Raw genomic sequence first — 26957 nt, forward strand, 5'->3', positions numbered from 1 at the left:
TTGACTTGTTCCGTGTTCCTTTCTTTACGTTATTAACTTGCCTTACTTGTTACCTACTTTATATTTTCAGTCAGTGTAAAAACTAATTTGTATCCTGTTTTCCTCTATTACATCGGTTCCCCTCTTTTCCCTGTTAACACACCCCAGACACTTAATCAAGGCTGCATGTACACCAAAAATCAAAGGCTTTTTTTATTATTTGTTTTTATTTATTTATACACAATTTACTGTACATATAAATCGACCAATGAGGGTGCAGAAACTTTAGAGGAGCATTGTAAAAGGATTTGTTTCATAGAGAATTATTCACACCATGTACAATATTTTAGTTGATGTATAGTTTACAGAGTTTAGTTTCAGTAGCCGGTATTTAACGTCGATAGAAAAGAAACCATAACCGAGGGTCGCGTTAACGTTGGTGTCAACGTGAGGTTTACATACAGCGGGAAACCGAAGACTCCTGCTTCTTATTTATGATCACAAGTGTGTTCGATTCAGTAAGGGGATGAGAGCTGTGCTTAATCCTGAAAAAATGAAAAATAACCAGAACTGATGAAAGGAATAAAAACACCCCACAGTTGTAGTGTTAAACCAGGCTACATCTTTCTTACGTTTTTGTTCCATGTACAGAGAGAGCATGCGTAGATGTGTGATGATTGAAGAAATCAGGTGCTGATCTAGATCAGGTTTAATCTAAAGATCAATATCTTTGTACTTATACGATCTGAATCACTCCCGTGGTAAAGACCAATATTTCAAATGCACTAAAGTGATATTTTGGGTACGAACCAGTCATGTGCCGATTATTTACTGGTTTTTATCACAGTTTGTATTATTGGTATGGTGGTGTCCTTTTTAGTCGTTTAATTAACTACTGCTTTGAAATATTTACTTATCCCTGTTCTTACTACCTTCTGTACTATTACAGTACTCCTTATCCATAATAACAATATCGTACAAATTAAACACGATCTATAAATGGCTATCGGCACAAATCCAGTAACGTGCCAGAAAATGAAACTAAAAGACATTTAGAAATAAACTCCCTATAAAACAGAGGGCATTAAGAGTGTAGACAAGCAGCACCTGCTTTCCATCTGTGAGAAATTAAGTATTTTATTGCTGAAAGCGAACTGTGTGTGTGAGATGTTAGTTTCACTAGTGATGTTTCAAAATGTATTGCTCACTGGTGCCTTCACGCTAATAAAAGATTATAACTTTTTCTTTAAAGGCCAAGTCACATTAAGGTTTCACTTTAGCACGCAGTATAGCAATACAGCTCTGTCCTTATGCAGCGCTACTTATAAACCTTTCCTTACAATTAACACAGCTGTGAAATGTATTAATGTTAAGGTCTGGACTGAAACATTTAAGCTAGATTAAAAAGAACTGTAGGACTAAAGAGAGTGCTTGGGTTAAGAGTTCTCGGGCTCGAGAGTCTTGAGGCCACATTAAACAGAGTACAGGGCCAGACTTTGTTCCTGGATCTCTCTAAAGTCAGTTCTAGGGCTGAAGAAAGTCCAAGGCCTGACTAAATGGACTAAAGTGTGCCCAAGGCTGGACTAAATCGAGTTCCTAGGACTAGTACCTAAAGACTATGCCGGCTGAGGCCAGACTAAAAGAATTGTAGTACTAAAGAGTCCTGGGCCTCTTGGGCTAAAGCGTGTTCTAGGACTAAGAGTCCTAGGCTGGACTAAACAGAGGTCTAGGGCTCAAAAGAGACATTAATCTGGACTTGGACTTGGAGAGTTCTAGGACTCGAGATAGTCCTGAAGCTGGATTAAAGGCAGTTCTGAGAATGAGAGTCCAAGGCCCAACTAAAAGGAAGCCTTTGACTAAAGCGTGCCCAAGGCTGGACTAAACAAGTTCTTAAGACTAGGGGCTCTGAGGCCAAACTAAAGGGAGTTATAGGACTAAAGAGATTCTGAGGGCAGACTACAGAGCATTTCTGAGACCAAGGCCAGCCAGCTATTTTGCAGTATTTGCCTGCATCTCAAACTCCACTTCCATTTACTTCAAAAAAAAAAAAAAAAAAAAAGCTTCATGTACAACGTTTGTGTTTGTATAGCATGACTTTAGAATGAGACTCCGTCTTGATTTTTCTCTTCAGGAGCGCACTCTGAACGCACTCTGTCACTTCATAAAAGAATTATAGTCTGGATTAGTGATATAAGTAATTTTATAAGTAGAGCTGCACAAAGTAACACAATAATAATTTTCCAGCCAGTCTCTAAACCATCTGCTGGGTCGTGCGACTGATCCCGGTTGATGTCATCAAAAGACTGCAGTTATATATAAATAATATTGCAATATAACCACCATATTATTTTATTTTGTTTAAATTGTGAAAAGTTCTAAACTTTTATTACAACTAAATGCCCACGATCCTGATCCTGCCAAATATGTTCATGCCCAAACAACTCCCGGTAGTCCGGTGAATAATTTCAGCTCTTAACAAATTGAGAGTTTATAGTTGGTCATGTGGTGATGTTTTCTTTCTTTGACCAACAGTAAAAATGGATTTAATCCCCTGTTAAGAAGGAAATGAGAACCGCGGACATGAACTAGAAAAAGCTCCTCGTTCCAGATTTCTCCAGATCTAACGAGAAGAATTTGTTTCTGTGCTGCATCATGGTATTATATCGTCCGTGCGTGTCACTCCTGCCCAAAGCCCTCGGTCTCCTCTATGGCGAACAGCAGTTTCTCCTTTAGCTGCTCGTAGCTTTTATACGGAGGAAGGTCTAGGCGGTTAAAGCTGTGAGAGAGAGGGGAAACATCACAAAACACTATCATGAGGAAATCTGAAATAGTTCCAGCATGTATGCGTACATTACTCTGTTTATAAACTAACAGAGGGAGAGAGAATGCTGTTAAGGGGAAACTAATCAGCGATGGAGCGGAGATACTGTTACCACTCCGAAGTTGACTTTCCTACAACAGCACACTCTCTCATAGTCTTTTATTCCTCTTATACCACAGCGCTGTGTGTAAAGTCTGCATACACTCACCACGTGTGACTCCGGGGCAGCCAGTTCTCCTTCCCCGTTTTCTCAACGCAGAACTTCTGTGGGCCGTTACTCCCTGGAAAAAGAAGAAAAAAAAGATGGACAGAAGTCAGGTTTCGATCACAGGTTTATATTAATGCGCTCGTTCGAATACGTTTCTATAGTAACAGCTCGTTCAAAAAGTGTGTAATGACAGATATGGTGAAAGTCTCTTTCTATAAGGAGACGTTTATGGAAGGAGTCTCAATTGTTGGTGCTGTGTAACAGTCGGAGGTAAGAAGCTGTAACTTCGAGACAGAGGAGTTTATGCTTCAGGGTTTGTTGTTGATTGATGGATTATTTTCCTCAATTGGCCCATCCCACTGTGTTGTATTCCTTATTCCAATTTTTAAGAAAACGTTTTTATTTATTCATTTATTTGAGCTCTGTTTGATTCTTTTATATCAGAGCTGTATGAAATTATTTTCCTGTTTGCTATTAAGTATATAATAATTTATTTAAAAAACAAAAAACCACACAGTGTGTTACCCCCGTACAACTTTACAAGACAGTAAGATTTAAGAATAAATAAAGACGCACTCACCCATGAGGTCATTAAACCCGCCCAGGGGTAAACGGCAGGTACCGGTGACGAACTGCAGCAGACGCATTCGCTTCTCGTTGTCCATCTCCTTAACCAACTACAGCACCGGAGGAAAGAAGCTCATTACCAAAAAGAATGTGTGCGAGTGTGAACGACATCTGTAACATGTCTTCTCAAATCACAGCGATGATGATGATGATGATATCAACTATCAAAACTCGACAGAAAAATGTTCTGTCCACGTTAGCTGAAACTTTAAGCTCTGCCCATGTCACAATACTGTGAGGACATTGTAGATGAATCTCAGGAAGCCACTTATGCCAATTTAATGTGGCATCATGATATACATGCACATTTCCTTCATAATCCTTATACACACTAGAGCAGAAATACATACCACTTTCTGTACTTTTAAAACCTTTTTTCCTGAATATACAAAAAAAAAAAATTCTCTTCCTAGGCAAGCTGCGTTTATGAAACTTAACAATAACTTCTATACCTATTCAGAAGGATATTACAGAGAAATTACCCAACAGGCTGTTTATATATATATTTTTGGATTTATGTAAGTTGTTTAAAGAAGCCATGAACTGCAAGGTGCGAAAGTCAAAATAATGAGTTGGTAGGTAATAATGAAGAGAGTAATTATTTATTTATTTTTTTTAACCTGGTATCTCGTTATTATCTCAAACTTAGAAAAAATAATGAGTATCTTGAAATAACAAGATACCAAGTCAAAATAATAACGCAGCACTTAACCTCGTTGTTCAGAGCTTCTGTATGTTTTTATACTGAAAAATGGCTGAATAATAATAATAATAATAATAAAAAAGAAAATGATTTTCTGAACAACACTTCTGTAAAAGTCAATATGTAAATTCTAACATACAATGAATAAATATGCAAATGTATGTGTATTTGACTACAGAAAACCTAATTTGCATAAATAAAACTGAATGGCTGCTGAAGCGTTGAGGAGACGAGACGCGACGTACCTGCCAGAACCACACGATCTGCTTGCTGGTGCGTGTGTAGTGTTTGTAGATGGTGTGTCTCTGCCAGTCTGCCAGATCGATTTCCTGCATCCCGCACAACAACACCTACCACACACACACACACACACACAGACCCTAGAGCAAATGCAGTGCAAACACACTGAGTGTGTCAATTTTGAAGTCGGGCTGAGCGATATGACAAAAGTATATCACATCATGATATATAATATTTAGTTAACAAATGGTCAGCAACACAGAAGAACTGCAATAAAAAATAAAATTGTAGTATACTGTGTCAATTAATTATTGTGACAATATTACATCGTCATTTCATTCAGCCCTATATGGAAGCCGTAATTTCTCATAAAATGTGTCTCAAGTCGATATGTAGTGAACGTAATAACGATAAGGGGACTTACCTCGAGTTCTTTGGCATCAAAATATTGCAGGTATTGCTGAGGCAGGACCTCGTTAAAGCCCTCGAAGAAAGCTTGCGTCTGTTCTTCTACACCTCGGGACAACCTCCACTCTGCTACCATCCTGAAGGACGGAGAGATGGACACACAGAGTCAGGAACCTGCTCTATGTCCACCCTACACCCTGAATAAACCCTAAACAATAACCTCAGTGTGCTGCTTGTGTTATTACATCATGGTATATTGGATATAGAAAGAAAAAAAAAGCATGGTCTGCGAACACAGGAAAATCCTTCCATACATGTATAATTTACAGAAAACGTCCACAATAAACAAAATAAAAATCCTTTCAAGTGGTGTTTAAATGGTACATGTCCCTGAGAACGAGCCGTTACTATAGAAACAATAACGTATTAGAACGCTAATATAAATCCGGTATTTGTAGCTGCTGTTACGGAAAATTAATCAACAACAACTACTCCTGACCAATCAGAATCCAGAAATCATCAGCGCTGTGGTGAATGTGTGTGTGTGTGTGTGTACCCGATGTACTCCTCCTTGTTCTCCTCTGTGACCTGAATGTTGCCTCCGTCTGGTTTCAGCTCGTGCGTTGTGACCTCCCCGAGGATCTCCTTATCCACTGAGAAGAACATCTCCAGACAGCACTCCTCAATATTGTTGTCTCTGTGTAGACAAACACACACACACACAATTACAATTCCTAATATAAAACAACTCTAACACTGTTGTGTCAGAGTGATGTATAATGCTGTAAGTGTACGAGGCTGCAACACTCACCTGATCCAGATGAGTGAATTATAGAACTCGGGGTCAATGGACTCAAGGTCTGACAGAGTCAGAGGCTTGTTAAGAATACGTTTATAGAAAGGCAGCGAGAAGCCTGTATCGATGAACTTCCCGTGGAACAAAGCCTGAGGAAACACGCAGCATTGTGCGAATGAAATTCAAATATCCACGTCATCACGTTATTTTAGGCACGTTTTAATCAACCTTAGTTTGATTAAGTCGTTCATTCAGTTAGGTATATTTAATATTTAAATGTTGCCATTTTTAGGGCCAAGCACTAAAGACTAAGCAGTCCTATACTGCTAGTGTCTGTCCTTACTAGGGGGCCAAGTACCAATGCTCCGTTTGAACTGTTATTGTTATGGGACAAAGCGACAACGTTACACATCAGCCAGCGGAGTGGCTATTTTATTATTAATATACTGTAAGTCTACAGGTTGTAGGAACTGCTATTTTAAATCATCTCAAGCAAAAAAAAAAAAAAAAAAAAAAAAACATTTCTGGGCTTCTAATTTGTAAATGTATACATTCGGCTAATTCGTAAACATTTTTACTGCAGCTGCTAATGATGGATTATCGTCAGTTAATGCTATTTACTATGACCATCAAAATAACTCATTACCTTTTAGTTCTTTTAAAGGATGAATAGAAGGAAATACTGAATATTACAGTAACAAATTAATAATAATATTATTATTATTATTATTATTATTATTATTAACAACAATAGTAGGGATGCACCGATACCACTTTTTTTCAGTACAAGTACTTACATTTGGGTACTTGCCGATACCAAGTACTTCGCACTTTTTGGAATGCCCCATGTCTGAAGCATGTCATCAAACGCACCTGCTATGGCTTGGTCAGTCTGCGAACCCCTAAACTGCGTTGCTTGTAAAACGACTCTCTGGGGAGTAAAATCGTCATCAATCCACTGTGCTGTTAAACTTATAAGAGACATTAGGCTGACACTGCTAGTCCAAATATCAGTGGTGAAGCGGAAGGCCGAAATGTCCTGGAACAGGTTCCTGATGTGCTTTTTCACCAAGTCATGCAGCTTTGGTAATGCGATATCTGTAATTTGGTGACGGCTGGGAATCTCATACTTCGGCTCAAGTACACCAAGAAGATGATGGAATCCTGTATTATCTACAACTGACAACGGTTGGTCAACAAGAGCAATGAACTGGGTAAGAGCTTCTGTTATTTTGACTGCCCGTGGGTTGTCTCTGGACATTTTCTCTCGCTTCTCCAGCGTTTGCTGCAAAGTTGGTTGTTGCTGTTTCCCACTGCTAGCATTAGCAAACTCTTTGCACTCAGCGTTATGTTTGTTCTTTAGATGTTTAATCAAATTGGTTGTGTTAAATGAGCTATTTTTTTACCCCTCCTCTTGATAGTTTAGCAGAGCATAGTTTGCAGTCTGCTTTACTCTTATCATCATCACTTCTCTTAAAATATCTCCAAATTGCTGACATTGCTCCTCTTCCGACTACCCGCTCAACTGACGAGAGGTTAGGCTATGTCACGTTGTCAAAGTGGTATCGGGGTAGTTTTACGAGTACATGAGCACAGTATCGGGCCGACACCCGAGTACTGGTATCGGTGCATCCCTAAACAATAGCAGCAACAACAGGACCCATCAGTAATTACTGGTTTACATCAAGTCTCTTGTGTTAACACATTTTTGAATGATTAAAAAATACAATGATGAGTGCAGCTCAGTGGTTACCATTGCGATGAAGCGTCCGATGAAGCGGAAGTATTTGAGGTGGTCTGGGTTGATGGATGAAGCCGGGTTGATCTGCAGGCAGTAGTTATCCTTGCCAGCGTATTCGAACAGGCAGTACATGGGGTTCAGCACCTCGTGGGACACCAAGAAGAACCACTCCCTACAGGAGACGTTACGACATGTTGAGTTAAGCCACAGTATATCATGTTACATTTATTTATATATATATATAAAAATCTATTGAGATGGAGATGTTGGAGATCTTGCCTTGCGACACCACCGTAGTCGAGTCCTTCCTCCCCGGGGAAGATGATCCACAGTCTTCGGCGAAGGTCTTGGGGACTGATGCTCATTATCTAACACAGAAAAATGTTTAATAATTAATTAAGGAAATAACATATAGCTACACACACGCGCATAATTACAGTTTCCTGTTTAGCACTATGCCATCACAAAATTGAGGACTTGTTCAGAGTCTCAAATAGATGCATGTGATTTTTGACACTGTACTGTGTACACTTTGGCCAACAATACGTATGAAAATTACAATAAATATTCAAATCTGATGATAAATACAGATGGAGCTCACCTGCTGGAAGGAGTCTTCGAAAAGTGATTTGCGGCTCACTGCTATCTTGGTGTGCTGTGGCAGCGCTAATTGCTACAACAAGGAAAAATATATATTTTATATACACATACATACATACATACATACACACACACACACACACACACACATATATATATATATATATATATATGTGTTAGATAGATAGATACACACCCAACCGGTCAAAAGTTTGTGGACACACGACTGAAATGTTTCTCATAATCTTAAAAATCTTCTGATCTGAAGGTGTATGACTAAATGTTTGAAATCGGTGTTATAGACAAAAATATAATCATGCCAACATATTAATTTTTTTTTAATGGACGACTCGAGAGAAATATTCCGAAAAGCAGCTGATAAGAGTCCAGCGTAGGTGGGAACTCCATTAATACTGTTTAAAAAGTATCTCAGGGAAATTCCTCCAGAAATCAGGTGAGGAAATGCCAAAAATACATTTCTGGAAATTCTAGGCAAAAAGTGTGTCTACTTTGAAGATGCTAGTATTAAATTAGATTTATTTGTGATTTTTATAACAACATAATTCCCATAGTTCCATTTGTTCCAGAGTTTTGATGGCTTTATTATTATTATTATTATTATTATTATTATTATAAAATGAGGGTTCGGTTTAAAATAAAGAACGGGTGTGTCTAAACTTTTGCGCGGTAGTGTGTGTATTTATATATAAATACAGTACAAAATATATATATATATATATAAAATGCCCATAAATTGGGGAAGCAAAAGGTTCTTTTGGTACTGTTTTGGTTAGAAAGAAGTAAAGGGAAAAAGTGAACTCTGGATTATCACATGCATATTTCTTTAATTATTAATAAATGTCATTAGAGTTAATGAATAATTCTACAGTTAAACAGTGTTCGTGAATACACACCTGACACCAGAATTTGAAGTACTGAACTTTGGCTTTGAAGTCACGCACGTAGGTGATCTGAGGGCCGTTTTCACTGAGGAGGAAGGACACGTACGTATAATCGCATGAGCATCTACTTCAATCCCATTGAAACATATCTAGGGGTTTAAACTTAAAATTTGGGACTGAAAGGCTGCGAGTTCAAATCCCAGGACTGTTAGCTCTAAGGCTCAGGTTGGCTCGCCGTCTCGATTTTTCATTTTGACCTGGAGAGTAAAGATCCAGTGAAGTGTTTACAGTTGAAGTAGCAATGGCAAACCTTCCTGCTTTGTAACAGGTTCTTCCCGTTATACCCGTTTCGGTATAGGTTTCAGTTAAATGGAATTTAATTTACTGTATACACAGAGAAGGAAAATATGCAATAAAACATTCAGCGTCATGCTATTTATAGAACAATATAGATCAGCGACAGAGCGGTGTGTGGATTTACTGCAACGCCCTGAAGAAGAGCTTTTTAAATTTATTACAGAACGACACGTCATGCTTTTTTATGTTACGTTACAGCAGCGATAAACAGTCGTTCCTGCATTTTCTCATGAAGTTATAAAACAAATAAGTGCAGTTTGTTATGTAAAACCCCCCCAAAAAAACCCCATAAATGTACTTAACTGAAAGTTACAGCTTTACCTCAGACCGTCACAAAGCGCTGACACTGGAGACTCCTTCCGTAAACGTCACACAAATGCATTTCTCCATTTTAAAAAAACTGCACCGCAACAACGATTTCTATTTGTTTATGGTTTGTCAACGTTACCCTACGCAGTAAATAATGCTACATAACCTTTAATGTAAAGTGTGACGTAATGTAAACGTGTTTGAGAAACTATTCATCAAAACTATAGCCTTTCGTTTATTACTTCTCTCTCCGTACGTGTACGTGTATATATATATATATATATATAAATCTTAGCTCCACTGCTTTATTTTCTAGCTTTTGTCATTCTTAATATCATTAGCTTTTTATGCTATGTCTGTACAGAAATTTGATTTTTAAACTGCGTGTCTATATAAATAAATTTGACCTGACGTGACCTCTGGACCCCACTATATACACACGTGCATAGCATGCTGTATATACTGTATACATAAAATAATGTATGTATTTGTGCGCTGTTAAGGCTCACAATGATGATTTTCCGGTCCGCGGGTCGATGTAGGTGGTGGTTTTCCTTTTGTGATCCACGTAGTACGGAATGCCTTCCACGGTGAACCTCATTTCCCATCCCTCGGGTAGCGGCTTCTCGTTCAGCAGCCTGAACGAATCAAAGGGCGAGAGCGTAGTTATGTAAAATCTGTCATATGCAGTACAATACATGGACAATTGGTACATTTTTACATTACATGAATTCCTTTCTTTTTTTTTTGTTAATGCAGATTTTATCACCATTTTCTCCCAGTTCGGTCTGGCCAATTCCCACCCATTGGCTAATTCTTCCATATCTCAGGCCAGCTACCAACAGGGGTGGAGGGCAAAGGTTAGCACAATCTTACTCTAGCACGCCGAGCCGACCTTAGCATCTTTATCAAACTGCTGCTCATGCTGCATCACAGTGAGCTCACACGTGAGTTCACAGATTCCTGGCTAGTGACTGGCTTCCTTGATTGACAGATTGGGACTGCGAGTTTGCCCCTCCCATACAGAAGGCATGGTTCTTGACTCGTGGCCGGTAGGATCGAATGCATTTCAAATCTCAGCAAAGTAGTCTGATCTGATAATTATCCAAGTTCATACACGTTGCACTGAACACCCGCGGTTCTCTCCACTTGTACCACTGTGCACCATTTTCGATCAAGAATGCTCATTAGAATATTAGGCCACGCCCACCCAGACAACACTGTGAACATTTGAATTCGAAAATATCTTTAAGATTGGTCTAAACATCATCGTGCTGAGCGACGTATAACGATGCGATTCATACAGACGTGGATAATATACTTTATTTATTTTATTTATTTTATATATATATATAAATAATGAAATTCTGACCCTTGAGAGCGTGGATCCTCCCACTGCGTGGAGCGAGTCGGGTGGTGCACATAATACACTCGATCGTTAGCGTCCTTTTTCTTCTCTGAAAGACAAAGGTAAGACCAAATATATATATATATATATATATATACACACACACACACACATACACACATATTTTATGTATTATATATATATATATATATATATATATATATATATATATATATATATATATATATATATATATATATATATATATATATATATATATATATATAAAATGTATGTATATGTATGTAAAAATAAGACCACCGTGGAGAATACAATACTGGGATTTTATTAAGCGTAAGATTTATATCAAGCAACTTATAATAATCACAGTACACAGCATAAAACATATTAAAGAAAACTAACATCACAGGTAAACAAAGTAGATTATTATTATTTTTTTTACCCCATCCGGGTGGCAGTGGGCCGAGTGGGTCATACTCTTTATTCTGAGGGGCTGCAGCCTGATCCTGCACCTTCACAATAAAACAGACATTTTAAAGAAAAGCTAAAAAACAAAAAGCAGAATATATAAATAATAAAAGTGATTTTTGAGAGAGTTTGATAACAAGACGGTTATAACACAAGTCAAGCAGATGAAAAACTTCAAGTAATTTTTCATTTCAACGATTACGTTTGAGAAAAGTATTTAACGATGAATAATATGAAAAAAATTAAATAAATCAGACTACAGATGTCAGGTAAAATACGATAATGGCAGAATGCCCTAAGCTATCACACGATCATCTTAGCTATGAGCCTGTAGTTCTTTAAAATGTTTTTAACTAGTCCAAAAGAGAATCCTGGATGTTGTCGAGCCCTGAACTGAAATGTGTGCGTTTTATAGAGCTACAGTTCGGCAGAGTGATGTAAACTCAGTAGTATACGAGTTATTAATATTCTGCATTACGGTTTCAGGCCATATTCTGTTTGAATGAAAATTATTTGGTTTTCTTTATTCATTTTTAAGTGTCTGATTTATTGATTAAAAAAAGGGCACGTGGTGGGCACGTGTACGCTTCGAATATTTCCTGTGTTCCTGTACCAACTTCTTGTTGATCACACACACAGACGTACACACTTTTCAATTGCGGACTTTGTTATCTACTTCCTGCATTTACTTTCATTGCTCACAGTTGACAGTGACTATCAACGTGCTCCAATTTCTCACATCCAGGGACAAGTTAAATAATAATAAAAACAAACCGACACTGAGTGTCCTGAATCTGGATACGGAATTGTGAAACTGGGAACTTTGCCCCTCACAACATGCTTCCTAAATCATCAGCTGAGATGTGAATCAAGGCAAAACATGAGGATAATAATATGTAATGTAACCCTGGCGTGTGTGTGTGTGTGTGTTCCTCACGCCGCAGATGAAGCGCTGGTTGAACTGTTGCATGGCCCCCTGTAACTGGCTCCTCTGGTGCTGCCACTGTTCGTAGTTGCGCACCGTCTCCACAGTGGGACGCTGCCACGTCGTTGTCCGGCTCACGTGATCTACAAAATACACACGTCCCGACTGGTCCAGGCGCCGCTCCCAACTGTGACACACAACACGACACATTAGCGTATGTGTGTTCAGGCAGCTGCTGGTCATGTGGCATTTTACTGGTATTATACTGGCATTTTATTGGCATTTTACTGGCATTTTATTGGTATTTTACTTATTGGTATATTACTGATATTTTACGAGCATTTTATTGGTATATTACTGGCATATTATTGGCATTTTACTTGCATTTTACGGGTATTTTACGGGCATTTGACTGATATAACTGCTCTAACATTTTAAGGCATAATTGATATCTCCGTAATGAAATGTTTACTTTTCTTTCTGTCAGTACTGTAATCATCAGATGAAGCTGAAGCTTTACCCAGGAGGCAGAGGCTCAGGTCTCTCCCATGACGTCCTCTTCTCCACATGGTCCACAAAGTACACACGTCCGCTCTGGTCCTGCCGCTGCTCCCACCTGCAGCCACACACGCGTTCATTATTCTTCTTTAAATACTGTACCTGCACGCTTCTACCTCAGTGAAATGATCTGTCTTCTAATCAATTATTATTATTATTATTATTATTATTATTACTGCTCAAATTATCTTCCTACTCAATTCTTATTATCTATTTTAATGTCTAATGTTCTAATTTCCTTATGAAGCACATTGAGCTGCATTTTATGCACACGTATATAAAAATAGATATAAGTAACATTATTATTATTATTATTATTATTATTGTGCTAATTTCTTTAAGTTAGGTTAAGATTTCCAGGGTTTTTTTGTGTGTGCGTGCGTGTGTGTGTGTGTGTGTGTGTGTGTGTGTGTGTTAGTTATACCCTGGTGGCAGAGGCCCGGTGTTCGTGATGGGCATCTGGTTCGGCAGAGGTGCGATAGAGATGCCAGGGGTGGGGCCAGGGGTGGGGCCAGGGGCAGGACCAGGGGTGGGGCCAGGGATCCGCACTGGTGTCTCTGGCTGAGTCGAGCTGCTGCCGTCTGTGACTGAAGCATTAGAGGGGCATGCTGGGGGAAAAAAACAAGATGCAAAATCAAAATAAATATTAAAATCTGAGAAGTGTTCACGGTGTAGGAGTGGACTCTTGGGGAACACAGGACATTAATGACATCATGATCACTGACCCGGAGAGGACAGCGGTCGGTGTGGGGTTGGAGGCGGTGGTCGAGAGGGTCTGGGTGGCCTCTGGGGTCGTGACCCTCGATTTGAAATGGAGGGAGAGCCGGTTCCATTGACGGCACGTCCATTAGGAATGCCTGCTATGTTCGGAGAACCCTCCCTGCTCCTCCTGGAACGAAACACACACATGCGTGCAGCTGAGTGACTTATTACAGTTTATAAACAATAGTGATGTATATAACACACGGGTAAAGGGTACCTCGTGCTGACGTCCTCACTCTGCTGTGACTCTCCGTTTGACATGGCTGAAACAGCAGAAAAATATTCATCAGTTTCTCATTGTGTGTGTGTGTGTGTGTGTGTGAGAGAGAGAGAGAGAGAGAGAGAGAGAGACAGAGAGAAAGAGAGAGAGAAAGAGACAGTGGGAGAGAGAGAGAGACTCACTGTTATTATTAGCCTCAGCGGAGGCGGAGGCGAACGCTTCCGGGTCGACCTGCATGCCGTCCAGATGAACAAACAGATCTCCAACAACATCCGTCTGCTCCTTGTCTGCGCACAGTGTCAGCGTCTGCGTCACTTCACACACTGTATATACACACACACACACATACACACACACACACATACAAACAAGAGAACAGAAGAGTCAGGATGATGAAATTTCGACTGATGATCACACATAATTGCAATTTCTCTTGAATTTTGACATTCTAGTTATATATATACTAAACAGTAGTGTAATAACACATGCACACACAGACACACACAGACACACACAGAGCTCGGAATAAACAAGTAAATGAACATGTGTGCCATTACAAGTGTGTGTGCCCTAACACCACCTCTTACAGAAAATGAGCTTCTGCATTTGATGAGTGAGTGATGTTCAGTACCAGTTTTGGAAGAGGAACTATAAAGGTTCCTGGCAACAAAAAAAAAGTTCTAACTGACCAGCATACTAGTGACATGCGAGTTATATATAATGTACATTTTTACTGACATTTTCATTTTTAAGGAAATTTTTTTTTACATTTAATTCTATTTAGTTTTATTAAACTGAGTTCCTTTTTTTTGACACGCACTATAATGTTCCGGGGTTTCTCTCACAGCAGTGAAATGTGGTTCAGCAGGTCCCTCCAGTTGGCTGGAGTGCTCCGAAAGCTGTGCATGCCGTGCACACACACAAACACACCTATAACAGGTAAACTGATTCAGTTCCTCTGTGCATGTGCACCGAACGTACATCCTTCAGCTTGAAACCTGATGTCACAACGGGATGCATTGGGGGCGGGGGACAAAAACACAAACATGACTCACGTGGTGAAGTCACATGATGTGAGGTCTTCTTACAATAACGACACGTTTAACATCGCTGACGTAATAAAAGGTAACGCTCCTACTCACTGACGAGTACATTTGCAAACACACCCACAATGACTAAACAAACACTGGGCAGAGAATATGGCTCCAACAACAACACACACACACACACACACACACAAACCCAAAACAGACAAACAAAGGCCCAGTCAGTACACAAGACACTCATTGTGTCATGCTTATGGAAACACACGAGCGCTCTCTCTCTCTCTCCCCCTCTTTCACACACACGCTCGCACCTGTTTTTCTACCTTTGTGAGGACTTTCCATTGACACACTGATTACCATTGCAATTTAATCTTATATCTACACTTAAACCTAACTCTAACCTTAACCTCAGCATGGTAAAGGAAATATTTTTTTGTTTATCGAGTAAAATCGTGCACTTTTTTTTTTTTTTTTTTAAATTACACCTCATGATCATCATCCAGTTTAACAAAAAACATGCTTGCGTGTGTCTTTGTATAGAAGTCGTTTTGCACGTTCTAGTCCCGTGTCGTGCTGCAACACGCTTGGAGGAAAGAGCTCTCCGCCCTCTTCCACATACAGTACACCAGCTCACAGTTGCGGTGATTGGACAGCGTCACTGTGACTGACAAGTGAAAGAGACACTACACCCCCCCACTCAGGTTTTGCTCTCTTGACTGATTTGAAACACAGCAATGCCATGTCACTCAATAACTCGGCTATTAATAACGTCAGCTTGAACGTAAAATATTATTGTGCGTGTTTAAATAACGTTCATGAAATAAATCTGTATGTCCCTGGCTACAAAAGATTTGAGAAAGCCTCCTATACACCGCTTTAAGCGTCTCTACACCCTACACCTGCTTAGTATTAACAGTGACACAACTGTTTTGCATAGTTTACGCATAAATTTACATATGTTCGGTCTGCGTACCTTTTTCTTTACAGGCTGCAGACAGAAACGTCATTCACGCCAGGAGAACGTCACCATGTGCCAAATCTAGCCGCTGACCCATGACCTCTACGACAAGATCTTAAATCTCTTATTCTGTTTCGCCAGACGTCGCTGATTGTTTTCATACAGCAGTGTGACGCTGAGCGTTTTATTCCTTACCCGAGCTTCGTTACCGCTAAACAGATCGTGATGTAAAAACATTTTTCGTGTTACTTGAACACGGTGAGTTAATCAAAACGCCTACTGTTGGCTTTTACGGTTAAACACGGCACTCACGCTTCATGTCGTTGCTCTTGAGCGCCTCGCTGATGTCGAGCGTGGCCGTGCCCAAGAGTAGGTCGGACTTCAGCGCCTTCTGGCTCCATACGCGGAAGTTCAGCTTGCTGAAGGGCGACACGATCCTGCACACGAAAAACACAAAAACAAGCCTGTTAGGAACTATCACACTATGGATTCTGGATTCTGATTGGTCAGAAAATGCAGAGTAAGTTTCTATCACAACAGCGGGTGTATAGAAACGCACTCATTTCAATAGAAACAGCTCATTCACAGGACCTTGTCCCGATCTTGCGCAGCGTAAAAGTGTAACCCTTTGATATGGTTTCATTTCCTGTGCTTTTATTTAACGCTCATGGAAGGAGTCTCCGGTGTCGGAGGTAAAGCTGTACGCAGCATGCATCACACAATATACATCATACATGCCATTAGCATGATTTCATTTGGCATTAACATAGAAATAAATAAATAATTAAAAACATCCTAGAAGCAGCCGACTTCATCAATCAGCTATTCATTTTTTTTTTTTTTTCCTGGTCCAGCGATTCTTTCACATCTCCACACTCACACAGTGAGAGGGTTCTTCCACTTGGGGCTGTGGGTGTTGCTGCACTTCTCCGTCTTCTTGGACTGGCCGTCTACAGTCACCTCCACATACAGGCTGGGAACGAACCAGTTCTTCTTGCTCTCCTTCAGCTTGGCAGACATCACTGCAGGAACGAAAGAGGAGAAGATTATCAGGAAATCGAGAGCGAGCAGATCAGCTTTTACTTTCAGTATCAAGTGTCTCGTGATGAAGGTTTATAGAGGTGCTGGGAAGCACGACTGACTGGATCGATGTTTTACTTATTTATTTATTTTTAAAAAAAAGAAGAAAAAAAAGAAGTCATTTCATCACGGTCAAAAAGGTTTTCAGGAAAAAAGCTGAGTAACATCGAGCGCACGTCACGAGGTGAAGACGAAGGACGCTCTTTCTGTTCATGTTACGGAGTGAAGAGAAGAAAATGTACGATGTACTAAATCAAAAATATTTCATTAGCCATATTCAGCTGTCACCACTCCATTTCTTCTCATCTTTCTTCTTTCCTTAATGTTCCAGAACATTAAATGTAACCATAAATGGATAAAAAAAAAAGTATGATGTGTATTTAAAAAAAAATTTAAACTGCTGTGGAGTAAGAGGAACAAAACGCTTGCTGTAGTGTTGGAGGAAAATAATCTGCTTCAGTGTGGGAACAGTAACACCATCACACCACCTCGTCTTTGATTATTTTCCTCGAACAGCATGACCAAGTGTTTTATTCCTTTTTACAGGGATTTTTTTAATCATGTATATAATCACACCTGTATCCTGTGTGTTCTGCTTCCAAAAGAACAGACACCAGCTAGTTATTTATTATTTATTCACTATACAGCGCACAATTTGTCTCATATTTTATTAAACATGCAAAAAAACAAAACAACAACCCAAGAACAAAGAACGAATAATGAAAAATTCCCAACGAGACACAAATGAGAGAGACAGAAAGGGAGACAGAGGGAGAGAGATAGAGAAAATGAGAGAGAGAGCGAGCGAGCGAGAACGAGAGAGATGAGGTACCAGTGATCTGCAGTTGAGCCTTCATGGGCTGGCCATTTTCAGGGCCTGGTTTGGGAACGCTGGTGGCCATGAACAACGCTGGGCCTGCGACCTGAATAACACACACACACACACACACACACACACTTAGCCACGTCATGACATGAGTTTATACTCAGCAGGTGTTTTAGTGTCTCTGGTTACACGCTACACTGTCCAGCTTTATACGGCCAGAATCAGAAAGCAGCGGAGTTCCTCCAGTCACACACCTGTGTTTACTCCCCGCTCACACGCTTTCACTAAGCAGAACTTTCTCCGAAACACAGCAGAACACCACCACAGGGAAATACGTCCCATTATTTAAAACACACACTACATCATCGTAGCTGTCCTTTTACAGCCCCTCCAGCCTTTTGTCATTCTGCGCTCACAGAAATGAATCAAACAAAAACGCCGCAATATTCAGAGGAGCTCGCAAGTGTTCTGTAGATTTGGACCGAGACGCAACACAACCAAGACGCGCACTTGGCCAAAGCCCTCTTCGATTCACATACGTCGAACATGAGTACAGCTAAAACGTCTCATTTACCAAAACAACGAACATCGCTGCAAAAGGGCGTGCGACTGCAATTTCTCCAATTCAAGAAGTTTTCTGCAAAAAAAAAAAAAAACAACACAAAAACTCTGCAACTTGTATTGCAACATTTTGACATCACGTTCCCTTCTCAGGGAAAAGGAAGGTGTTCTAGTAATTCCGAGATGGATTTTACGTCTCACACTTTACGAGAACGCAATAAAATATTGCCCGAGCTCTATAACAGACTGAGTGATAACGTTCAGCTTGAGGTATTACGATATCATCACCCCCCACCCCCCCGAAAAAAAAAAAAAAAAAAAAAAACGTTATCATACTTCCTTTACGTTTTGTCTTGGGCAAATTCGTTCAGGTTACTCGTTGTAAGACTGCTGTTATCTCGACTCAGGACTGAATAACTCTTTACGTACAGTACAGTGTAACAGTAGCTTAGAACATGCACCTGCAAACGACACGGACCATCGCTCGTCCCACCTCAGGTTCTGCTAGGACGAGCTGAGAGCTACGCTACAGTCACATTACATTACTCATTACTCTTTATTCCTCACTCATTACTCCAGTTTATTCAGCGCTCCTGTCAGACTCAAATCCGATCTAAACTTTCCTGTTTCACGGTCTGACTCTTACACAGAGCTGATTACTGCGACATACAACACACTCACTCCGTCATTAACATTACCTTACTAACAATGCATCTCTCTCTCTCTCTCTCTCTCTCTCTCTCTCTCTCACACACACACACACACACAACTCGTATAAACTTTCAGGCTCGGGGTTAATAATTTATTGATGTTCACGTGGCTGTACTTTGTCACAAGTAACCCTGTGGATTTTTTTTTTTTTTTAATAAAAGCATATGCAAATAAAGTGCGCAAAAATAAAGTGTGTATATGGTGTGTACACACACACAATTTGGAAAATATCTATCAATTTAGATTTTTAAATTTTATTTATTAATTTAATGTTTTATTTGTTTTACTTATAAATAAAGAATGATGTGTTAATTTAGTAGCTGTTTGTTTATATAATTATTCATTTTGAATGAAAAATAACACAAACATGGAAAAATCTAATTGGAAATTAAGTTGTGTCTGTTTATTTATTATTATTATTTTTAAAAACAACAATAATTGTTTATTGTAACAGTAAGTGTCAATAATTCTCGAGCTGACCGACCGTACATGTGATATCGTCTTCTTCATACCTAGTTTGAAGGAAACAAAGTTAAACGTCATTAATATGAAATTACAGTGTGCTCAATGATCAGAACTTGCTCTAGCAGAGAAATAAATCACACTGCGTGATCTATCCCAGACTTTCACACGTAAACGCTGCAGATAATCCTGAACCATGAAGTATAAAGAACATCCTCGTTTCTGCGCTGGAGAACTTCCGAACGTTTTAATGATCAACAACAAAATAAATTAGTCACATCGACGTCAGCAATGACTCTACATTGATTGAGAAATCATTCCCATGGAGGTTTTAATAATCTCAATAGCTGAGATAAAGCTGAGGCGACATTGGTTGTGTACAAGGTCTGATTTTACGTGTATATATGTTCCTAACATATATAGCTAGCTAATTAACCAACGTGCTAACTTGCAGGCCTGCGTGTCGGTTACGAAGAAGGCGATGCATGAAATTAACGTTCTGTTGTAAATACTTCCGTAAAACCGACACCGTTATGCGACGTCTTTTTGAGTGAAAACTGACTTTTAATCAGGACACTATCTAAATTGTTTCACGCTTGTTCTGTGAACATTTCCTATCTTGCAAATTGTAGGGTTCGGTGAGATAACCGTCACAAAGTTGGCTTTTCGTCTCACAGAACACATCATAAAGTGTTTTTATACGTTTTATTTATTTATAAAGTGTGTACGTGTTGCCATGGTGACGTTTTCTGTACCGGGACATTCATTTAGCATTTATGGAAGCATAAACTCTTCTGTCCTGAAGATGTCAGGACACGTAAAGTTGCAACAACGTCACGACACCGTGGACGAGTTTCGTAACGTTATGTTTCCCGGCATTTACGTTTTTTTTTGTGATTTCTCAGTAACGTGACGAGTTGCATTGTTTTTGTTATTGTTGTCCTGCCCGATTAACTACAAGAGGGACGAAAAAACAGAGCTTGGTGATGGAATAAGCGGTTTAGAGATGCTACTCTAAAGTGAACTTGTTCCTCAGATGTTCCACAACATTAAATGTAAACTTACATAAATAAAAAAAAGAGTGTTGTTCCTGAGTGAGTAAATAAAAACAACAACCACCTGTAAGAGTAGGCAAATGTATGTGGTACCTATAACAAGAATTAAACACGCTGTTATAGGAAAATCAACTTCAGGTGGTAAGAGTAACACCAGTTCATCATACCACCCTGTTGTTGATTATTTTCCTGTAAAAGCTCAACACCAAGGGCTTGACTCATCAGGATGAGTTGTATATGTGCTTACTGCACATTTTGTTGGTAAACTTATAAAAGAAACATTAAGTACAAAAATGAGATGTTTTCCCACTACAGTTTTTAATGTACTAATGTTAAAACAAAGAATTTTAAAGTCTTAGAACTCGACCTAAAGGTGAAACTTCCTAGTGAAATCAGTAATAAGGCCAAACAACACGCCGCATTCATAAACGTCTTGATCTTTGTTGTCTAAACTGAATGTTTTACTTTTAAATGACCCATGAATCTCTTACATGTAATTTGTTTTAATCTGTTAAATAAATCTCCAGCTAGCAAATTTGCTAAACTAAAGTTAAAAACTACACCAGAAACAAAACTAACACGGAGAAGAGTTCTGCCTGAAACTGGAGGCACCTGCTTGGCAAGTAAATGTCAGTGGCGGAATCTCAAATACTTTCCCACTCCCTACACAGGCGCACTACATAGCGCGCAAAACAACAACCTCAACTGCACTATCTAGTGCACTACTCGTTCAATTGATAACGGCCCAGTATCGCTGACAGCGGCGAGCTAATAATGACAGCGTTGTTAGCTTAGCCAGCGACGATATTCACAAACGTTTCGGGAATATTTATCGATTTTTATATAATAAATCTCCTACCTTAATAGAGTTGCGGGTCAAATTTGAAGCACCAAACTCCTCCTTGTTTTTATTTTCAATTTTTTTTAATCCTCCGGCTTACTTCGGGAGATAAACTTCCGCCATGTTCCTGTTCCCGGTCGGTGTCGCGTGACCGGAAGTAAGGCGGGGCGACTGATTAGCGCCAACTAGTGAATCCGTGGGAGACAAAGAAAGAAAGAAAACAAACAAATAAACAAACAAACACACACACATACACACACAGTCTGAAAGACTCTGTAACTGCAGTGAATATAAATCAAACTCAGAATCAGAATACAATTAGAAGAGTTACACGCAGGAATGGTGAATATGTTACATTATTTTATGTGTATTCAATTATAGCTTTTTATTACAACAGCAGTTAAATAAACTGTTGCTGAGCCGGGTCACGTGCTAGTCGGGAGCCAATCACAGGACAGTAAACGTCAGCATATTTAAATATATGCAGTTTCCTCCAGCCACATCCTTCGTCTTTTCTTTTCATGTATACAATTAAAGTATACTCAGCTGTCTCACAGGCAATCTTGTGGAACTTTACTGCTCTCTTGTGGACATAAGTTGACATTACACTAATTTAATTGTTAAACGCTTTCTCCCTTTTTTCTCTCTCTGTTCTTTAGTAGAATTAAGGGCGATTATATATATATATATATATATATATATATATATATATATATATATATATATATATATATATATATATATATATATATATATATTTTTTTTTTTTTTTTTGAGAAACAAGTCTTTTATTTTCTTCGGACATTTTTCAAGATTTTTATTTAATTTTTTGACCTGTCTGTATTTAATTAAACTGCACTGATCTGGTGGAATTTCTTGTGAAATTTCACTGCCCTCTTGCGGGCCTAATTCGACATTACACTAATTCATTTGTCACGCTTTCTTTCCTTTTGAAAAATTAAGGAAAGTTAAGGAGATTTCTTGAGAATTCATTATCCTCTGATTAAAACTGGTCTCTAGAACACATTACAAGGTACATGTGTTCTAGTACATATATAAACATTTTGCACATTCTTGTTCCTAGGACTTAGAACTTAAATCCAATAGTAACGATCAAGATTGGTCACAGTTCCACTTTTAGGGTCAGTTTATATATAATGGGGTTGAGCATTATATATAAAGGGTTAGAGCCTCAGTCTTAATTTTTTTTAGTTGGTGCCTGGGTAAGTATAGTGTGCATGTAGAACATTTCAAGTGACTACACTTGTTGCTTTTATCACAGGAGAAACAACACCACAGCTTTGTTTATGATGCTGTTCAATGGTAAAACACCTACCTAAACGCTGCACTTCCATATTTAGATCAAATCGATTAATGCATACCAACTTTACACCTGTATCAATATGATCGATCAGGCTGGTTCTTCAAATCTGGCCCTTGAGGTCCACTGTCCTGCAGAGTTTAGCTCTAATCTGAACCTCAAAATTTTTACAGCAGAATGCTACTATAGAGGACTTATTTCTGTAAAAAATTTCAGGTTCGTATCTGGTCCTTCACCAGAGATATTCAACCCGAAAGTGAGGGAATTTTTTTTTTTAAATTGCACTTTCTCATTCCCATTAAAAATAAATAATAAATAAGAGAAGTCTTAAACCTGAAATGTTCTGCATGCACACTAGACTAGTCTAGCTACCCCCCTAAAAAATTAAGACTGAGACTCGTACCCTTCCCACTATGACCCTAAATGTGGAACTGTGAGCAATCTTGAGCATTACGATTGGACTTAAATTCTAAGTCTAAGAAACACGAATGAGCAAAATGTTTATATATGTACACGTACCCTGTAACATGCTCCAGAGAACAACTTTTGTTCCAAGGCACTAGAACCATCCGGAGCCGAGAAACTGAGGTTTCAGTTTTGGAAAATTAGACAAATTAAAAACAGTCGATCAACTTGCATTGGACCACTTGAGATGGAATGACTTATTCACTAAGAAATGGAAGATTTATGTAAACTTTTATTCAAAATATAAATAAAAAATAAGCCGATAAATGCGTTTAAGACAAGGACATAACGACCTGCTTATCTACTCACGTCTTTGGATAAACCAGATAAGAGAGAGAGTTACCATAACACTGTTGCATTGTCATAACATTATGTGGAGGTTTCTCAGCAACAGCACTGGAGAGAAAGTCCAGCGTAATTTCAGAGCGAATTCACAAGAGTGGCACACAATGAGATATCTATGAATATGAATATGAATAATAAATATAAATAATCTATGAATATGAAAAAATGGCTTTTACATTAGTATTATGATGAGATGATAACATTCTCTTCTGTTTCAATTTGTAAAGTCAGGCGTTTTTAAAGTAATGTTACTTAACCCACGTGGTGAAGTTGGATGTGGAATGAATTGAAATGAAATCAGATCTTACAATGCTTATTATAACATTACAGATGTAGTATAATTAAGGTTGATGTTTCAAGAAGATTATTTGGCACTGTCATGTTGTGTACTGGTGAATGTCCTAAAAATAGACTTTATATATAGACGTAAATAGATGTTCTTCTTTTTAGCAGGGAAATATTTTTTCATTCAACATGTTATACATTTCCACATATTTGGTCCCTAACCAGACTTTGTCCTGTTTATCTGTCTTTAAGCGTGTGTGTATGTGTGTAATAATAATAAACTTTTATAAACTTTTATTGTAGGTATACAGATGCAGAAGCGAGCAGTAAAATCACTTTATCAGCTTCATTTCTTTGATGTGTGCTACGAGGCCAAGCTGTTCATTTCACAACCATGCCTAAATGCTGCTTACTCAGATCATCTGAATTGTCTCTAAGAGCTACACCCCTTAGATCAGACTCATATATGATCCAAATGACAGCTTTTTACCACAACGACGGTTTCTCACGAACGATGATGTGGCAGCTCACTTCCGTAATCATCTGCCTGTCTTTCTCCAGAGGTATGGGATATTTCTTTAAATATTTAATAAGTACTTAAGACTTTGTGTAATGTGTAACATTTACATATATTATTGAAGTATTCTCTTAACACATAGTATTATTAATTATACCACAGTGCTGGGAGATTCTGGATTCTGATTGGTCAGAAGGTGTTGATTCTTTTTCTATAACAGCAGTTCTGACAGTAGCGCAGCTGCAAATCGCAGGTTTATATCAATGCGCTCGGTCTAATACATTAAATAGTATATGTTTCTATAGTAACAGCTTGTTCTCAGGGACTTGTTTGGCAGATGCTCCAGATAATCTGAGATTTAACATAACTAGATTAAAAAAAAAATGTGTTGTTAATTAACAAGGAATAACGTGCATAATCGTAATATGGTGAAATTAATGCTACATTTATAGAAGGAGTCTCCAGTCTCAGTGCTGTGAAACAGTCAGATGTAGAGCTGTAGCTTTAGGATTTCCAACATCTTCATGTCCGAGCAGTTTACGCTTTGTGTAATGACAGGAAATAATTAGCTTTGTGGATTTTCTTTAATCAATAAAAATCTTAATTGTTGTCAAATTGCTGTTGTATAAGAGGAATAAGACACTTCAGGACATCCTACTATGGGAAACTAATCAACTTTTTTTTTGTTGTCGTAAGAGTAATTCATCTTCATCACATCGCTCCACAAATGATTTTTCCATAACGATATGAGACAGAGTGTTTTATTCCTTATTGAAACCGTAGTTTGATTTTCAGTGCAGGGTTTTGAAATCTGAAGTTATTTGAATGTCAGTAGATGTGGATAAATGTACTAATTCATAGACTGTTGGATTTATGGTTTTCAATCTCTCTCTTTTTGTTGTTTGTAACCGAATTTATTCTCATCACATTCCAGCTCTGACACTGAAGTGTTATCATTGCTCCCATGATTGTGAAACTAACTCAAACACTATGAACTGCTCACACGCATGTTCTGTCAACTACGTCATGTCATATGAGAGTAAGAAAGCCCATTCGGTATGAAATAAATTTGGTGAGATGCTCTCTGAAATACATTTCTCTACTAAATCATTTCTTGTATTCTTTAGATGGCATGAAGAGTGAATATGGCTTTAAGTCATGTGCTGATAGTGGGGAATGCATAAACTATAGTGTGAACCTGGGATATGCCAAACTGGCCATTAGCCAGGAATGCTGCAATTCCGATCTCTGCAACAGTGGACCTTTTCCAGGTAGAACCAGAGATTTTTGCACATTTTTACACATTCACATTCTTTAATATTATTTCAACCTGCAACAATACAAAATGAGACCGAACATTTGGAATTTGCAATCAGGATGCTAATGCGGTTAATTTATTTATTTTTACTTCTTTACCTGTTAAGCTGTAGACCTGCGTCCCAATGGGAAAAAGTGTTACTTCTGTGTTGGAGACAACTGCTTAGGAAATCTGCAGTGTGAGGGACTTGAAGATCACTGCATCACTTACATAGGTAAAATTGTTTACAGCAAAGGGGGAACTAAATCTGAAATGGGATTTTCAACAAACACAAGGTCAGGTGTTCCTAAACCTTTGGTCACATACACATAAAGTGTGTGTATATACTCAAAAATGACCTCAAATGGCATCAGACTAAATGAGACCAAACTACATCAGTCATGTCTAACTAAGACATGCATGTGTTTTACATAAACTCTGCCTAAGAACCTAACTCCTGCACAACTGTCTGAATATCAATGTGGGCAACATCACTATTAATCCCTAACTGGCAACTGAATTGAAAGTGAAATATTTGAAAATGATTCCACATTTTTTCTTTCAGATGCTCTCACTGGCCACGAGCTCAATATAAAAGGATGTGCAAGTAAAATCCTGTGTGATTTTTCTCCATCTGGCCTGGCTTTAACCAGAATGATTATCACCAACAGACAGGTGACTTGGAAGTGCTGTAAGGGGAACCTCTGTAACAGTGCTGCGAGTGCTACACTGAGTTTCTTCCTCGTGTTGCTCTTCCTGCTTTCCTCTTTCCTCCTCTACTGAGCTTGAGGTCAAGTCAGATCTCTCAGTCTACATTTCTGTCCTCTCTCGCTGTTAAATTTAATGATAACACTAATTATTATTTTAATCAACGTTGATAATACACTGGCGTCCCAACCAGGATGTATTCCCACCTCACACACGACGTTCCTGGGACATGCTCCAGATCCAGCGTGACCCTGACATCTGTAAAGCACTTACTGAAACTGAAAAGTTTCACTACAATCTCGTGGACATACATTGACCTTACCTTATCAGTTATCTGTCACACACTTTTTCCTCCACCTACAATAACGTATAAAAGAATAATTTATTTTGTCTGAACTGCAAGAGATGTTGAGGTGTTACACCAGAAATTGCTGGGAATGTAAATCATGATATGGTGTAATGGTATTAAAATTGCATTAAAATGTC

General features: G+C 38.6%; 2 protein-coding genes across 4 annotated transcripts; one reads left to right on the forward strand and one right to left on the reverse strand.

Moving 5' to 3' along the window:
- Nucleotides 1–168: 168 nt before the first annotated feature.
- Nucleotides 169–21701, reverse strand: itchb (itchy E3 ubiquitin protein ligase b). 3 transcript variants are annotated; one of them, XM_053686232.1, is made up of 24 exons: nucleotides 21552–21701; nucleotides 17910–18000; nucleotides 16878–17019; nucleotides 16310–16434; nucleotides 14176–14316; nucleotides 13991–14036; nucleotides 13737–13900; nucleotides 13436–13619; nucleotides 12974–13069; nucleotides 12466–12640; nucleotides 11503–11566; nucleotides 11064–11148; nucleotides 10201–10329; nucleotides 9038–9110; nucleotides 8125–8196; nucleotides 7803–7891; nucleotides 7536–7695; nucleotides 5798–5931; nucleotides 5543–5683; nucleotides 5003–5123; nucleotides 4584–4688; nucleotides 3589–3685; nucleotides 3009–3081; nucleotides 169–2755 (listed from the first exon to the last, which is right to left on the reverse strand). In XM_053686232.1, exons 2-24 carry the CDS (start codon nucleotides 17977–17979, stop codon nucleotides 2656–2658), a joined length of 2586 nt encoding a protein of 861 aa, XP_053542207.1. In that variant the 5' UTR covers nucleotides 17980–18000; nucleotides 21552–21701; the 3' UTR covers nucleotides 169–2655. The 3 variants fall into 3 exon arrangements, with proteins under 3 accessions (XP_053542207.1, XP_017342995.2, XP_047016256.2); XM_017487506.3 differs by having other exon boundaries at nucleotides 11503–11572; nucleotides 21552–21700; XM_047160300.2 differs by lacking the exon at nucleotides 21552–21701 and adding an exon at nucleotides 18926–19212 and having other exon boundaries at nucleotides 11503–11572.
- A 55-nt stretch (nucleotides 21702–21756) lies between these two features.
- On the forward strand, nucleotides 21757–26957 carry LOC108276114 (urokinase plasminogen activator surface receptor). The gene is made up of 6 exons (XM_017487507.3): nucleotides 21757–21875; nucleotides 24253–24512; nucleotides 25401–25505; nucleotides 25594–25737; nucleotides 25891–25998; nucleotides 26329–26957. The coding sequence occupies exons 2-6, from the start codon at nucleotides 24344–24346 to the stop codon at nucleotides 26544–26546; spliced, it is 744 nt and encodes a 247-aa protein (XP_017342996.1). The 5' UTR covers nucleotides 21757–21875; nucleotides 24253–24343; the 3' UTR covers nucleotides 26547–26957.

This window comes from Ictalurus punctatus, chromosome 15 (genome assembly GCF_001660625.3).
Source record: "Ictalurus punctatus breed USDA103 chromosome 15, Coco_2.0, whole genome shotgun sequence".
In the NCBI taxonomy this organism is placed as follows: Eukaryota; Metazoa; Chordata; class Actinopteri; order Siluriformes; family Ictaluridae; genus Ictalurus; species Ictalurus punctatus.